Source organism: Rhinolophus ferrumequinum, chromosome 20 (assembly GCF_004115265.2).
Source record: "Rhinolophus ferrumequinum isolate MPI-CBG mRhiFer1 chromosome 20, mRhiFer1_v1.p, whole genome shotgun sequence".
Taxonomy (NCBI): Eukaryota; Metazoa; Chordata; class Mammalia; order Chiroptera; family Rhinolophidae; genus Rhinolophus; species Rhinolophus ferrumequinum.
The window spans coordinates 8,394,584-8,412,412 of record NC_046303.1 but is presented as its reverse complement, the minus strand read 5'-3'; the positions used below and the strand labels follow the sequence as shown (position 1 = coordinate 8,412,412).

The 17,829-nt window shown below is 35.6% G+C and overlaps 1 protein-coding gene across 4 annotated transcripts in view; it reads left to right on the top strand.

Moving 5' to 3' along the window:
* SEPTIN7 (septin 7) overlaps positions 1 to 17,829 on the top strand; it is an 87,571-nt gene that overhangs the window by 35,505 nt on the left and 34,237 nt on the right. For all 4 annotated transcript variants that reach the window (XM_033088602.1, XM_033088603.1, XM_033088604.1 and 1 more), the window contains one exon: positions 12,757 to 12,863. In XM_033088602.1, the coding sequence (XP_032944493.1) occupies positions 12,757 to 12,863 (107 nt within the window). The remainder of the gene's footprint in view (positions 1 to 12,756; positions 12,864 to 17,829) is intronic.

Sequence of the window (17,829 nt, the reverse complement as noted above, 5' to 3'; positions counted from 1 at the left end):
CCTAATGTAGTCTAGACTGTTCTTATTAGAGTAAATCTTTAGAGATAAGCATATTAAAACGCAAAATGAAAAATAGCACCTTCCCTGGGTAACATGTTTTTATCTACTTTATGGGTGGTATCTTCATTTCACTGAATAAATCTGTACTTTTATGTTTTCTTTTTTTTGCCTTTTTTATTTATAAATCTGTACTGTTAAATGTCCCATCCATTACTTAACTCATCATTTGGCTTCTCTCCTTAATATAAAACTACTTTTATTACAGGTCAGTAAAAGGCCTTTTTGTTGTCCTTGGTCCCTTTTTTTTTTCCATCTATTTGACATTGGCCACTTTTCTTTGCATTTCTTCCTCACTTTTTGTGATAACTGCCTCTTGGTTTACCTGGTTGTTTAGGATCCTTTCCACTGGCCATCTTTAAGTGTTGGTGTAACTATTATAAATAATTATTTGTGTGACTTTCTTCAAAACCATGAACAAACATTTCATGAATGTTTTATTCTTAGGCTTGAAATGCAATATTCTTGAACAATGACAGATTATGCGTAGCTTTCATTGGCTAGACCTCAAAAATAAGAGGACATGGCTTATTTTAACAAACTTATAACGTTAATGTATAGGTGTAATACTACATACTCTAGTTACTCTTATTTTATAATTTTCATGAAGTATTTAACAGCTTACATTTTAAATATTACAATATTTTGTTTTAACAAGGATAGAAAAAATTTAAATCTAATTCTTTCCCTGTAAAATCCAGTAAAATGAGGAATAATTGTGACCGTTGCAAAATGTATATTGTATTTTTCAAAGCCAAATAAATGTAAAATTGTCATTAATTTGGATCACTTAGCAGATCTTAAAATATTAGTTATAAGGAAATACAAAATGTTATATATAAACATTCTGTTTATATTTGAATAATTGTTTTCTTAATCTAGAATGTGTAATTCTGAATTTTGTTCTTAAATGTTTCCTTAATAATGCAGAGATAATCTTGATTGAGGTTGTTCCATAAATTCTGTGTTTAAGTAGAGTTTGAGTTGGTGGGACTAAATTATTTACGTTAGCAACACTGCTGCTTTCCCTGTGGTGAAGCCAGCTAGCAAAAATTGATTGTAGTTACGTCACCTTGAAGGTATGAGGACAGAACTGCTATATTTTGTCTTATGATTATATGTTTTCTGACATTTGGGTATAGAAGTAAATATTAAATAGGAATTAATCATTTAATGTCCAAACTGAGACGTAGCTTCACTGCATTCGACATTTTTTTATTTTGAGGCTAGTATCCTTTAGAGTCATTGTGTTGCCAGTCTTACCCTTCTACTCCATTGTCATATGTCTCACCCTTTTTCCCCCCTAAAATGAAAAGTCTATAAAAAGATTTTTATTTTTTTAAATGGAAATTCTAAAGACATTTAATAAAAAAGTGAAGTTCCTTTTTCTCCCTCCTTCGGTCTTAGTCCCTTCTCTAATGACAAGTATATTAAATTGTTAGCAAATCTTCTGGCATCTTTCTATAATCTTATATGCACCAATCATTCCCACGTAGATTTCTTTTTTATATAAATGTCCCCATGCTATAAATACTGTACTGTGAATGTGTTTTTCCTGTCACTTAATACATTGTACATGTATTTATGGCAGTACATAAAAAGCTACCTCATTCTTTGGAGTTATGTGGTACTCCATAGTATATATTTGTCAGGATTTATACAGTCAGGTATTGATGGACGTGGATGTTCACAGATCAAAACAATGCTTAATTAAGTTTATTGAGTTTTTGGGCACACATAAATAAATGCTTGTGTAATGTATATTTCTAAAAGAGAAATTGCTGGGTCAAAAGCCATGTGCATTTAAATTTTGATTGGCTGCCAAATTGTTTTTCAGAAAAGCTGTACCAGTTTACCTTTCTACCAAGAGCTACTCTGACAGTAGGTCTATTTTCTTTAGGCTTATTTAAGCACAAAATTTTCTCTGAACACTACTTTAATCATATCTCTTAGGCGTCCATATGTAGTATTCATTTTGTTTGTATTTGAGTAATTTTTCATATAAGGAGTTGGGACTTTTATATCTCCATGAACAGGTGAATTGTGTTCTTTTTTGTTGTTAATTTCTGATTTCACTGCATTGTAATGAGAGAATATCTGTAGAGTTCTGTATTTTTCAGTATTGATTGATTTTCTTTGTAGCCAAACATATGATCAGGTTATAAAAGTATTTGATAGACATTTTAAAAATATGTTTATTTTCTGGGTAGGAATTTTTTTCATTTAGTTTTGACAAGCAAGCATATTAGTTATTCAGATTATTTCTATTTTTTAACCACTTGGTTTATCAAGATCTGAAAAACCTGTTAGCCTTTCACTGTGGATGTTCTGTTAACTCCTTATTGTTTCTAAATTTTTGCCTTATGCATTTTCTAAAGTTTTGTTACTGTTTTTATTCTTGCCTTTTATCATACGAAACTTTCAAATAAATCAAAGTTTGTTAATGAATTAGTAGAAACTAAGGCAATAAAGCAAAAACTTAACACCAAATTCCCAATTCTCTCCTTGGATCAATTCATATATAATAGTAATATTTTGTATTTTGATGATATGTTATGGTGCATTCATTTTCATGACAGGTATATCTCTTATACTGTCTAATTTGTGTCTTTAATTCTTTATCTTACTAAATTGAGACTTAGGTTTACTTTTGCCTGTCTTTCTTGTTAATATTATTGTTTGGATTAAATTTGACTATAAGTAATGGAACCTTAAAATAACAATCTGAACAAGATAGAAATTTATTCTTCCTCTATTTCAAAAACCAGAGTTGAGTAGTCCTGGATTGAACTGATGGCTCTGCTTTAAGTTCTCATTGTCCCAGGTGCTTCCTTTGTGGTTGCTGCACTGGGCGTGTTCTTTTTCCAAGGTGCTTCATAGTCTGAGATGGCTAATTCGGCTGCTAGCATCATGGTTCCGTTCTAGTCAGCAGGAAGGAAGAAAGAACAAGAGGAGTACACTGCCCTTAGAGAACAGTGCCAGAAGCTGCCATGTGACCCAGGCTCTGGAGCCAGGTTCAAAACTGTCGTAAGTTCAGATCCTCCTCACTTTAGGGAAAACGCTGCTGTGGTAGGTTTGAGAGCCAGGTTAGTGTGAGAAGGAGGTAACAGCAGGTTTAGGCCCTGATGGCAGCAGCCATTCACAGCGGTCTTCGTGTGGTGATGTGCAGCTGAGAACTGCACACAGGTCATGTCAGGTAATGCAAAGGGCCAGTTTTCTAATTTAATAAAGTGGAAAATTGTCCAGGCTTTTAGGTTAATTTTTTTTCCATATTGGGAGTACTGGCCCGCTCCTCCTCCTCTTTCAAAATTCTGCTTTCATTTCGCTGGGAAACTTTTCTTGATCCCTAACAGTCTGTGTTTCTTGCCTCCCCTATAGGCTCATAGTGCCTTCATTATACCATGTTTGAATAAAGTGGTAAATTGTAGGTTTTTCCTACACAGATAGATGGTCTGTATATGGGTATGTGTATAGATGTGTGTGCATGTGCAGCCGCGTGTACATGTGTGCGTGCGCGTATGTGGATAAGAATGGATTACATTTTTAAAAAAATTTTGTATCTAAGCCTGTACTACAGTACATTGAACATAGGAACAAATTGTGTGCGCTGGTATATAAATGTACGTATATCTTTTTGTTAATTCTTCCATGCTTGTTTTAAAATTCCTACCCATCTTTTAAATTTTAAAGTTGGCTTTTAAAACCGATAAGGTCTAAATTGAAGCTGTTAAATGACTTTTGATTCATCCCATTCCGTGTTGATACAGAATCTTTGACATAGTTTTGGAAGGGGCTTTAGATTCTAAATGTCCTTACCTTAATTCATTCTGTTCCTTCTCATGTTTTCCTGTATCCCTAGTCTCATTAAATGATATTACAAAATGATACTTTGTCATGCAGGAGACCCTGCTCGCTGCGCCATGTGTAGTGCAGGGGATCCTGCCGACTACGCCATGTGTCATGCGGGGCGTCCGGCGGGGTCTCCGGTCCCGCTCCCCACACAAGAACGCAGGATATGGTGAGGCCAAAAAGGAACAGCCACGGAGCCATAGGTAGGGGAGTCATACCACTATACTCTCGCTGGCGGCTGGGTTGGAGACACAGGAACCAGGAGCCACGCTGTTCGCAACCCTCACTGCTCCACTTGCAGGCTCAGCCACCATCTCCTTGCTAGCCCCCATTTTCTGCTAGCGTAGCCACGGCAGTTATATTAGTGCCCAATGGCTCACTGGTTACAGCTGACGGCCAAGTAGCCACAGCTGATGGCCATTTGATCACAGTCGATGGCCATTTACTACCTGAGCCAGCACCTTTCTATGTGAGGCCGAGAGCCTGGAAACTGCTTTTTGGGGCTCTGTCCCCACATACTTACTGAGTACTTAGTGTCTACCAGGCACTATGTTTATGTTTCATGTGTATTATCTAGTTTATTCCTCACAGTTCATGTATTATGCTAATTTGATATATGTGCAAGAACAGAAAAATTAAGTATCTTGCTCACTATAAACATGCTATAAAGGATATGATTATCATCTAGAAAGTGTGAAGTTAAATGCTGTGCTAATAACCACTATTAAATGCTTCTGTCTAATTGTCCAAAACAAAATTCTGAAAGTCATGTTAAGATTTTTCCCTTTCACTTTCCACCCCTCTCCCAGTTAAGCTTTAAATGTGTCTTAATTCTGTTTTCTTCCCCTCACCCTCTCCCCCCTCCCCCCTCTCATCTTCTCTCTCACCCCCCCCCCCCCCCCTTTCTAAGTCCTCTGTCAGTATGCAGGCCTGTGGTTCTCTACCTCTGGCTGCAAATCCGAATCACTTGTGGTTGGCAAACCTTGGCCTTGGAGGCTGATTTACTAGCTGTAAGCCTGAAACCCAGGCATATGTACTTTATCCAAATAAATTGGATTCATTCAGATTTCTGTTTTCTGTCTGTGGGTTCTTCCTTTTCTCTACCGTTTCTTTAGTTTGCTAGGTTTTATTTGTCCTTCAAGATCCAGTTTGTTGTCACCTCTTTCTAGAAACCTCTTTTAACTCCCATCCAATTTAGAACTTACTCTTTTGTGCTTACTGCCATCCCAAACATATCTAAATATAGCACTCGTAGCATTTACTTACTTGTCTGTCTCCGGTACTAGTCCATACGTTCCATGAGAATTGGCGTTCTGTCTTATTTGCCCTTATAATTCTTGTGCCTAATACATAGCAGATAATTAATAAATATTTACTGAATTATATTTCATGCAAAATATGTAATATTTCACATTGCTCTCAGGATATATATATATATATATATATACACACACACACACATATATATATTATTACTATCTTTTTAAATGGTGAAAAAAGTTTCTTAGAAGAGATAGTACACTCGAAAGAATTAGGAGTGGGCCGACCACAAAGAAAAGCGGCTCAGAGCTCAAGGTGGCATTATTAGGAGAGAAAGTACACTCCAAAGGGTTTGGAGCTGGCCAAGCAAAGGCAAGGTCACGAGGGGCGCTCTCAGGATATATTATATTCAGAATTTGGCATTATTTTCCGTTTTTAATATGATCTTATATTCTCTATCAGGGCAAGCAAAAGAAAAATTGTTATTAGAGGAAATCTTTACTAGTCAAATGTTTATGATTTCTTCCCTACAAGTGGGATCCTACTTATATTATTGCATGTGATCTGTGCATGGTGAGGATATTTAACCATCTGAGAACAAAACTGGTAACTTACCTAGTTTTTAAATTAGACTAGAAATTAGCGTGTTCGAACTTTTTTTCTCTGTAATTTTATCTTGCAACATGATTTTTGGTTACTTTGGTTGTTCATGATGAGGAAAATACATGTTTTAGAAAGATTGAAATAGAAAATATTGTTATAAGGGAAAGAAAGCCTGGGTCCAAAACACAGCTCTGGGATTCCCTTCTAGGTCACCAATGAGAGTGTCCCCTCCTTTCTTTAGGAAGCTGTAGGTATTGAGGCCTCCATGCCTCCTGGTTAGTCTTCCTTTGCCCAGTGTTGGCTTCTCTCCTATATTCCCTTTTAGGTATCATTCTTTACTTGGCCGCCCACCCAACTTTTCCACTCCTTCCTCTGGATCTCCCATTCCGTGTTCAACGCATTGTTTTATACTGAATTCTTAACCGCTTCTTGCCCTGAATGAAACTTGGCCCTTGGAGGACCATTTCTCCTAAGCTTATAACTTTGTCAAGCGTGGCTCATCTCATGAGCGGGGGGTGGCAAGGAGATGCTCTTGGTGATTACTTTCCTTATTGTTAAAACCTCCTGTTCCATTGGGGCCCTGCAAATGAGAGGGAAGTAGAAATCATATTAGTTCTGAGTCAAAAATTAAATGTCAAATTCTAAACCAGGGGTGTCCAAACTTTTTTCAACGTTTTTCACCAGGGCCGTATGCGGTAAAATACACACACAGCCGGGCCACTCACTCGAGGTGAAGTACGTATGGCCTCACCTGGTTTAGTTAAGTAAACTAAATATATTTTTAGAATTTGCTGCGGGCCAATTAACAATGGATTGTGGGCCGCAATTGGCCCATGGGCCGCAGTTTGGACATCCCTGTTCTAAACCATAGGAAAAAGTAATTAAGTTCTCCTTTCTTTGATTTGGCTCTTCTAATTGAGTTTGAGTCTGAGGGAAGAAGTGTATTGATCTTCCTGTTTTCTTGATTCCAAGATGTAATCTACTGTGAAACATATAATCAAATTTGATTTGGGAGAGGTAAGAAATAATACATTTTGATTATAAGAGACTTTTTTTTAACAAACATTGATGGGGGGGGAATGTGTATCTCAGAATTAAGGAAATTGAACAGTTCTTCTAAAAAAAAAAAATAGTCTTTATTTGCCCAGAATCAGCTTAGAAATAACTTAGAAATGACTATAAGCATAAATGTGGAGATGAGAACTAGAGAAACACCTGTTACACAGGAACGATGTTGAATTGAATTCTGAAATTATCTTTTCCGTGGTCAAATGATACTCTGTATTTTCTGTAGTGTTTACTTTGCTAGAGATCACCTAATTAGTGTAGTCATTCAAGTTGTAAATTAGCCTAAAAGAGTATAAAATACACACATAAGCTGGTGAAATAGGAAACTTATTTTCCTTTAAATTTCAGGTTAGCTCCTTCTTTCCATATATTCACTATTTACTCTGACATATTTTTAATGTCCATAACTAGTGCTAAAGTGTCTTGAAATTTTTTATTTTGAATTTAAGCAAGATAATCTACCTTTTGTTGCTATAACCAACCTTCAAGGATACCACATAAGCACGGAATTTTAAAGCTTTGACCCATAATTGCAGTGTGAGTTGTCTAGGAATAGATGGAAGTTAACTTATTTAGATACCTCCTGATACATCAAAAATTGACCATAGCTAAATTTTAGTTTAGAGTGTATAAACTGTTATTTCATGTAGTCAATGTCAAGAGTTTAAATGAAGATAGAGGAAAAAAATGCACTGGGGGAAAAAAATCATAAGTGAAAGTATGGTTCGGTATTTTCTGATTTTTACTGAGTATAAAAAAGCAGACAGCATTTAGAAGTTTTATAATAGTAGTATGAGGTTGGTGCAAAAGTAATTGCGGTTTAAAAGGTTAAAAATAATTGCAAAAACCGCAGTTACTTTTGCACGAACCTAATACGTGCTATTTAGAATTAAGTAATTTTAATAAGGAGGAAATCTTAACCATTGCTCTCAAAAGGAGAGTTGCTCCCCAAAAAAGTCTTGTCCGTAAATAAGAAAATCATGAGCCTAAGTTCTCTAGAGCCAGATATATACTAAACTTCATTATATATTTTATTTACCAACTGTAAAATAACTTGTTTAAATTCCTGTGAGCAGTTGTTGAAGGATTGAAAACAAGTCTGTAAACATAGAGATATACAATAATTACTATATCATTCTATTTTTTCCCTCTCTGATAGTAAAGGAGGAAAGAAACTTACAGATATTAATCGTCTATGACAGTATAATACCTAAATGTAAAATTTATGTCTTATCTCCTTTTTAAACTTACCTGAGGAAATTGATCAGATTCCTTTCCAAGGTAATTATGGCAATAAAGATCGAAGTAGGATGTAAGCAGCCTAAAATAGAAATGCTAACAACAATTTTAGGAGCTTAAAAGGTGGTATTTCGGTTGGTATTTAACAGTTTTTTTTGTTTGTTTGTTTTGGTGTGTGATCATATTTAAAAATAGCCATTTTTGAGGGAGTCAGTTTTATTGACAAATCATTTTTATGAAGAGGAGGGGTAAAACTTCCTTGATTTGGACTAATTGTACAGGAAGTTTTCTGAATTTTTAAAACCTGAATATCCACTATAAGAAATACTGTGCTACTTTTCATTTTCATTCACTACTCAGTAATGAGCGTTCTCTTCATTTTGCTGATAAGGAAACTGAAGTAAAAAGGTTGCATAATGGTAAAGTGGAAAAGCTAGGATTTTTGAACCTGTGTGTTTCTAAAGTTTGTTGGTTTATCCTAATGTAAACTATAAAATCTTTGTGTTTAATTGATTTTTTTTTGTAGTGTCACATTTTTTATTCCTTTTCTCATCATTTTTTGTATACTCTATAGATATTTTCTTTATGGTGATCATAAAAGTTGCATATAACATCCTAAGTTTTAATAATCCAATTTGTACCGTCTTCATTTTAATTACATCCAACCACTCATATACAGCCCTCCACACACACCTTTTTGTTATTGATGTCACAAATTGTATCATTAAACATTGTGTACTCATTAATATAGATACATGATTAATAATTATTTTTAATTCATCTTTTAAATTTTATAGAAAATATAAAATGGAGTTACAAACCAAAATTACAATAATACTGGTTTTTGTACGTCTGTTTATTTACTGGAGATCTTTACTGTCAAGGGTCGTTTCATTTCAACCTGAAGGACTCTTTTCAGCATTTCTTGTAGAGCAAATGTAATGATCATGAATTCCCTCAGTTTTTGTTTATCTGGGAGTACCTTAATTTCTATCTCAGTTTTTAAGCACAGTTTGCCAGATACAGAATTCTCGTTTGACATTTAAGTCATCACGCTGCCCTCTGGCCTTCCAGGTCTCTGCTGGGAACGTGGCTGACAATCTTACTGAGGATGCCGTCTGTGTGTATCGCTTCTTTCTTGGTGCTTTCAAGATTCAGCTGGCTTTTATCAGTTTGATCATGTTGTGTCTCTGTGTGGGTCACATCATGAGTTCGTTGAGATTCTTAGATTTGTAGACTTATGTATTTCATCAAATTTGGAAAAATTTTTGGCCATTTTTTCTCTTCAGATAATCTCTTTGACCCTTTCTCTTTCTTCTCTTTATGAAACTTTTCATTGCGTATATATTTTGATCCAGTTGATGGTGTCCCTCAAGTCCCTCAGGCTGTGTTTGCTTCATTCTTTTGTCTTTCTGCTCCTTAGACTCAATACCATATTTTGCCGTGTATAATGTGCTCCCATGTATAATGCACACCCACAATTTTGGCCCAAACTTTCAGGGAAAAAATGTTTCGTTTTAATTTTTTAATTCAAATTTCTACTTGTTTACAGTTAGGTTCTTGTTTTTTGTATTATAAAGAAATTTTAGCATTTATCTTTTAACATATTATGATACAAGAAATTTTATGTAACAAATAATTACAAAACACAAGAACAGATACAAGATACAAGAAATGTTTTGTACCAGTAACAAATTTATGATATTTACACATCATAGAAGGCCAAGAACTCTTCATCGTTGAAAGTTCGTTGTAAGTTCAACAAAACCGATGATCGTTTTCCAGGGTGTTATTTTTCATACAGATACTATTATTGATTTCTAGAGTTACATTTTTTAGCTCATAAGCATAAACGCAAGAATTGAAACCATTTACATAGATACAGAATTAGTACTACCCACGTATAATGCTCATTCTTATTTTTCCCTCACAAATTTGGGCAAAAAAGTGCTCATTATACATGGGAAAATACGGGAATTTAATTGTTCTGTTTTCAGGTTTGCTGATTCTTTTGTTAGCTGGCTCATATGCTGTTGAACCTCTCTAATGAATTTTTCAATTCAGTTACTATATTTTTTAGTTCCAGAATTTTTGTTTGTTTCTTATTACAGTTTCTCTCTTTTTGTTTGATATTGTTTTGTTTTTATATTGCTTTCCTAATTTCTTTTACTTCTTTGCACATTTTTTCCCTTTAGCTCTTTGATTTTTTTTTGTAGTGTCACATTTTTAAGGCAGCTATTTTAATGTCCTCCTCTAGTAAGTTCCAATATCTGTGCTGCTCTAGGAATGGTTTCTGGGAACTTGTTTGGTTTATTTCTATGGAGTGTGTTCTCGTTTCTTTTGCATGCCTTGTGGTGGTGGTGGTGGTGGTGGTTGTTGAAAACTGTACATTTTACAAAACAGTCACCCTTTCAAGTCTTCACAGACTGGGTGTAAGTCAGGGGCTACTGATGCTTCGCTGGCCATGCTGTAAGCCAAGAGATCAGCCTGGAGTGCAAGTTTAAGGTCTTCCCAGGACTTTCCTGAACATGTGTATTGATTGCTTGGGCCTGTGTGTGGCTTTCTCAGTTTCCCCTACATACGTGGATGGTTTTGAATCTTAATTCTCCACCAGTCTCACCCCAGCTTCTGGGACCTTAGGTGACATGTGGTGTCTATTCACCCGTAATCTTTTGCTCCAGGAATCTGCAGGTTTATAGCCCCCCGACAGTTTTCACCAGTGGTGCCCAGTGATTTTCCCACCTGAAATCTCAGTTAGGCAAGACAGGAACCAGTCCTTCTAGCAGCCCCTAGCCCCTAGGTTGAAATGTTTTAAGTAAAATCTACTTTGTTCCTTCTGGTTTGAGAGAAGGCTTGGGAACTGGGCTTCCACCTCCTTAGGACCCAGACATACCACAGGGAGGAGGATAGGGCAATAGCAAATTAAAATAACATGGCATTTCCTATTGTTTTACACTTGACATTTTCTTGACTGGGCATGGACTTGGTTGCTGTAGACATTTGTCTGTTTTTCCAGAGCTCCGCTAGGGTTAATTCCGTTGGTTTCTAGTTGTTTTTGATGTTTCTGGGAGGGCTTAGACCTTCCTAGTCTGCCATTTTGCTGACATCACTCAAGATTACTTTTTAAATTATGAAAACAGTACAAGCTTAGTGAAGAAAATTTAGAGCAAACAGAAATGTAGAAAGCAAAGGAAAAAAGTCTTAACCCACACACAATTCTACTACTCCACAGTAGCCTTTATTAAATAACATCTTGATGTGTTGTCTTTCAGGCTCTTTTTTTTTCCTTCATCTTTCCTTTTGCTTTGCCCTGTTTCCTTTTGTTACGCAAGCCCTCACCACCAAAAAGTGTGTGTGTGTGTTTGGGGCGGGGGGTGGTGGTGGTGATTTAATATATAAAATGAGGTCTAAACATAATTTTAGTCAGTACAGTGCACTACAGTTAATTTTTAATACAGTGTCCTTTTAAAACCCAAAAATATTTTTATCAGCACCCAACATTTTCATTTATGCTTCTAAATGAAAGTAATGTAGATATTTCTGATTATCCCCAAATGTTTGGGTTTTTTATTCTAGTCTTTTCTCCTTTATTCAGTGTATAAGAGATAAGAAAGAAGCAGGTATGGAGAACTATTAACTTTTTTTCCTGTAACTTAGAAATTTATGAAATTTTTACATCTAAAAAATATTTGCATCGCCTCATTCAAAATGGGTAAGCTTCAGACCACCTAAAATGGATCTTACCTTTCTTGAGAGCCAATATAAAAAGAATCTAGGCACAAATAGTAAGGTTAATATTGTGACATCACTTATTTAGGCTAAAGGTGCCTGTAAAACTAACTAGCAATACCTAGATTCTTTAATCCTGTGCCATATTAATTGATAATTACAATATGATTGTAATTTATTTTAGCCTTGTATTATGTATATTCTGAAGCTATTTATGTTTTGATAAAAATTAACTGTGTATTTGGTGAGGTATATTAAACTTGACGTGGAATGTCAAAGACGAGTATGTGATCTTAATGTAAATTGTGTCCTACCTTCCTCCATTTCTACTCCTACCTCTCGCAGAAGCACTGGAAAAAGTAATTACCTGCCATTTTTTTAGTCTAATTTATACGTATGCTGTATCATATATGGGAAGGTAAATTGGAAGTAATTTTTTGTGTTTCACTTTATACTGATGTGCCTTGTGGTTAATTTTTCTTTTTCTCAGCAGATTCCTACTTTTCATAGCTGTATGATTTCTTGCTTTGGTCATTTATTAATTATGTATTGTCTATAATAAGCATTTATAGTTAATTTCTTTTATGTTTTATTTCACTAAAGCAGCAATATATAATTTAGTGTTTCCGTCATGACTAACTTTGACCTCTAGGAATGCATTACTGTAAAAATAGAGGCTCTTGTTTCAGGTACATTACTTTTAAAGAACACAGGTTGTAAAATCATAAAGCTAAAAAAAAATCCTTGGAAACATGAGTCCAGTTTGATAGATAAGAAAATGAGAACAAAGAACTTACTCTAATAGTAAGTCTTTTAGTATATTTTCTAATGTCACTTTCTTGTCCCACCAGGAAGTACTTACATAAAGCAAGTTTGATTATAGCAATGGTTGAATATTAAGGTCGGTAACAGGACTGAGTTTAACAGATTTTCTTCCCCTGTTTCTTTTAGGTGAATCTGGACTGGGAAAGTCAACGTTAATCAACTCATTATTCCTCACAGATTTGTATTCTCCGGAGTACCCAGGGCCTTCCCATAGAATAAAGAAGACTGTACAGGTATGTATATTAGTATTGTTAATTGATGTAAGCTGCAATAATGTTTCCACACAAAACAGCTCTATAACTTTTAATGTGCTTCCCTAGAGGTGGGTTTCAGATTTGGCCTCAACCAGTGTAAAGTGGTTAACATGATTATTGATAAGAGAGAAAAGGAAGTGCAGCTAATTAAAGGAATTATCTTGATTAAAACCTTCTAAATTTGTCCTGAGGACTCTCCTAGGGATTACACTGTGATGTAGTAAATAATACCCCTAGAGTTATGGTGTCTAATATCGTAGCTACTTGCCATATGTGGCTATTTAAATTTGAATGAGCTAAAAGTAAATAAAATTAAAAATTCAGTTTCTCATATACAGTAGTCACTTTTCAAGGGCTCAGTAGCCATATATGGCAAGTGGCTACAATTTGGGCAGTGCAAATACATTTTCACCATTGCAGAAAGTTCTATTGGACAGTGTTGGGAAAACATGACTTATGGAAAAGTCATTATTATCTAAACACAGTGTTCTGTATTAGTCAGTAGCATAATACCACATGATGGTTGAACGGTAGTAGCAATTTGTTAAGGCTCCCAAGTTATGTGTGGTCTAATTTAGTACTTTCCAATCTTTTGTGTGTGTTCAGATCACCTGGGGAGCTTGGTAAATTTAGTTCCTGTTTTCTCCTAGGTCTGAGGTGGGCAGAGAGTCTGCATTGCTAACAAAATCCCGGATGGTAACAATGCTGCTGGTCCATAGAGCACACTTTGTATAGCTAAGTGCTGCATTCTAGATCTGCACTATCCAGTGCAGTGGCTACATGTGGCTGTTGAGCTCTTAAAATACGAATAATCGAAATTGAGATGTTAATGCAAGTATAAAATCCATCTCCGATTTTGAAGACCTAGTATGTAAAAAAGAATGGAAAATATCTCAATCATTTTTTTATTGATTACATTTTGCAGTGATAATATTTTGGTTGTATTGGGTTAAATAAAATACATGAATTTCACTTCTTTTTTAAAATGGCTACTGAAAAATTGTAAATTACTTTTATGGCTCATATTACATTTTTGTTGGGCGGCACTGCTCTAAACTATTGATTAAAAATTGTGGGTGTGGTGATGCAGCACAGAAGCAGACAGGCGAAGGAACAGTCTGGCTGGAGTAGGCTTTACTGTGACAGCAATGCCGGAGCTGGACTTGAAGGGTTGGCAGTGAGTGTGCCAGTGCTCGAGATGGGAGCACAGCCTGGAAACTCGAGGCAGAAGCTCACATACATCAAACTGCGAGATGCAGTTTAGTAGAAAGAGCCCGAAGAAGTAATTCCGTGACTTAAATATTTTGTTTCTCCTTTTTAAAGCTGTTCTTTGCTTTAGGATTTTTTTTTTTTTTTGTATCCCTCATCGAGCTTGAGATTTCAAATTACCTGCAAAAGTGTGTTCTAAAAACTTTCTACTACATTTTTTATTTTTTGTGATCAATATTGGATATTTTAATCCTAAGCAAGAAGTTAAACTTAACTTTCTTCATGTAGGTATTTCAATTCAAGATCAGTAAACGAGGTGATGTAGAAATGTTAAAGGAACCCCAGTGTAGATTCCTAAGTTCATGAATATTTAGTGTAAAATACCTGTTAGCTCTTAATGGTCGTGTACCTACCAATAGTGTTCTTGGTGATTAGTGCTGATGAAGTTTTCGGAGTCCTCTGTGTATTTCTAGCACCTGGCATAATGCCAGGCCGACCTTAATATTAGAAGACATAATGAGTCATTAACACCTTCAAGGTACCATTCAACACACTTCCGATGCATTCACTTACTTAATTCTTACAAGAACTTTATGAGGGAGTGGTATCATTATTTTACAAATGGGGAAATGGAGCCACAGAGACGGTGATGTGCCTGCGATCATGTAGTTAGAGTGACAGAAGCAGGATACGAATCTAAGCAGTCTACTGTAGTCTGTTCTATCAAGCTGTACTGCATTGGAGGTAGTAAATACAGTTTACCAGATTAACCAATTCTTAATAATAAGTTGATTAGCTTTTTTTTCAGTCTTACTAAATTTCTCCCCTTTTAGTAATGTTTGTTCCAACAAATTGTCAGTTTTCTTATGGGTAATTTTACCTTTTCCTTTAAAAATCTGACATTTTCCCAGTTAAGCAATTTAGGCAAAGGAATTTAATCAGTGAAATCATTTCTTCGTCATAGTTTTGTAATATATGAAAGTAGTTTAAAGTAACATAGAAAATGCCCCTGTGGACCATAATGTCTGAACTGTCTGATGCTAGCTAGTAGGGGATACTTAAGAGAAGTGGATTTTGTAATGTTCCACATGTGATGTTTTCTGTCGCTTACTAGGTTTGAATTTGCAAGATGGACTCAGGAAGTTATTGACTTACCTTTGAGTACTAGCTTGAATTCAGTAGACTGCTGCTGAGTGGATGATAGAAGCCAATTAACTCATGCAAGTTTTGTACCTTACCATGTTTTATTTTACTTTGTTTATTAATAAGCACAAACGAACAGTATTTCTTGATTCACCCGTACAGTGATTTTTGTCTGTATGTTTGAAGAGATGAGAGTATCATCACATGAAACCCGGAGAATTCAACACATAGAAATCTAGTTTGACATACTCTGCAACAAAGTGTTTGTTCAAACAATGAGAAATTGTTTGTAATGTAGTTACAACTGTGCTTATTCTAGCATGGTTCACATACGGGGAAAAGTATACCGTGTTTCCCCGAAAATAAGACCTAGCCGGACAATTAACTCTAATGCGTCTTTTGGAACAAAGATTAATATAAGACCCAGTCTTATTTTACTATAAGATCGTGTCTTATGTAATATAAGACCCGTCTTATATTATATTACATAAGACACGATCTTATATTATATTACATAAGACACGATCTTATATTATATTACATAAGACACGATCTTATAGTAAAATAAGACTGGGTCTTATATTAATCTTTGCTCCAAAAGATGCATTAGAGCTGATTGTCCGGCTAGGTCTTATTTTCGGGGAAACACAGTATTAAATTGGATTTATATGCAGTAGTCATCAGTGATTCACCAAATTATGAGACTGAGTATTTTTTCTTTTTATTGTATCTTCTCAATTTTATACAGTGAGCATGCTTTTATAATTTTAAACAAACACACACTTTAAGAAAATATATCCAAAAGGTAAAAAGTAGTGTGGAGGGGGAGCATAAAATTCATAGTAACAATTGGTTCTAGGTCAGTTCACTAACACTCTGGTCCTGGAGTTGTTTATACCTGTGGTTCTGAAACGTGGGTGTGCATCACTGTCCCCTGGAGAGCTTGCTGAGCCCCCCATTCCAGAGCTTGCTATTTGATAGGTTTGAGGCAGGGCCCGAAGAATTTGCACATCTAATAAGTCTGTCCTCTAATAATCTTTATGCCAAAAATATATTTGCCAAACTAACAAATTTATCAAAAATATTGATAGACCATATGGTACTGTCTACACAAAACCAGTTGCTCTCCCTGCAGATTTTTCCATCTCACTAAATGACAATTCTACCTTTCTCATTGATCAGATCAAAAACTTGGAACCATCCTTAATTCCTTTGTTCCTCTAACTCCACATGTAGTCCATCCACAAATCCTATTACCTCTACTTTAACAACATATCCAGAATCCTACCACTTTTTCCCACTCCCTGGTACCACTCATATCCATGGTTCCATCACCTGTCTTCCTGGTTATTACAGTAGTAGCCTCCTACTTCACCTTCCTGATTGATCCTTGGCCACCACTCCAGTCTGTTTAACAAAGCCGTGCGAGTCTCCTTTTACAGTGTAAATCAGATCATGTTGCACCTCTGCTCAAAACTCCTCAGTGGCTTCCTGTCTCATTCAGAGCAAGGCCAGAGTCCTTACAATATGTAGGAGACCCTGTAGTATTTGTTCTCACTCTCCTCTTTAACCTACTTTCTACACTTACCCATTTTTGGCTTATTCTGCTCTGGCCAAACCAACCTCCTTATTCTTTGAACAAGATAATTCCACTTCTACCTCAGGACCCTTGCACTTCCCGTGTTTCTGCCTGCAGTGTTCTTCCTTGAGAGACGCTTATGGCTTGCTCCCTGATTTTTCGTTCTCTGCTTAAAACTCGCTTTCTCAGTGAGGCCTCCCCTACCACCCTGTGAACTCTTTCCAGTCCCTACCCTTCGCTCCAAATGTGTAAGTTTTAGTAGGGTAGGGAGTTCAGTTTTCACTGCTGTAAGCTCAATTCCTAGAACTTCATCTGTTGTATGTTAGCCTCCAGTATTTGTTGAATGACTGAAGAAACGATTTAAAAATAGAAGAGTAAGTGTTTAGTAAGGGTATTGTAAAATTTGAGGATCTTTGAAATTTTGTTGATTTTTGTTTGTGAAGTCCTGTAATCACCACTGTAGATTAAATGGAACAGTTATAAAATTTGAGGATCTTTTTTAAAGTTGTGTTGATTAAAATTTGTTTAATTTGTTTAATTGTTGTGTAGCTTGTATACTAAAACAATACAAATTTAAGCAATAGAGCGTGATGAATTTTTGTGTATGTAATTTTAAATCTAGGTAACCACCACCTCTATAGGTGGTGGGTAAGACAGGCATTTCTAGCACACCTGAAGGCTTCTTTCTCCCTTCTCTCACTCAGTATTATACTCATCCCTAAATATATACACCTTTCTGACTTCTCTGTATAGATTAATTTTGCTTGTTCTTGAACTTCTTCACTTCAGTGTATTCTTTGTGTCTGGTTTTTTCACTGAAGATTATGTCTGTGGTATTTGTTCATGTCGTGTAGCTGTAGCTTTTTCATTGCTGTCTAGTATTCCATGGTAGGAACATTTCACAGCATATCCTTTCTGTTGTAGATGAGCATTTGGATTTTCAGTTTTTGACCCGTGTGAATATTCTTGTACATATCTTTTGGTAGACATAGGCACTCGTATTTATTGCGTACA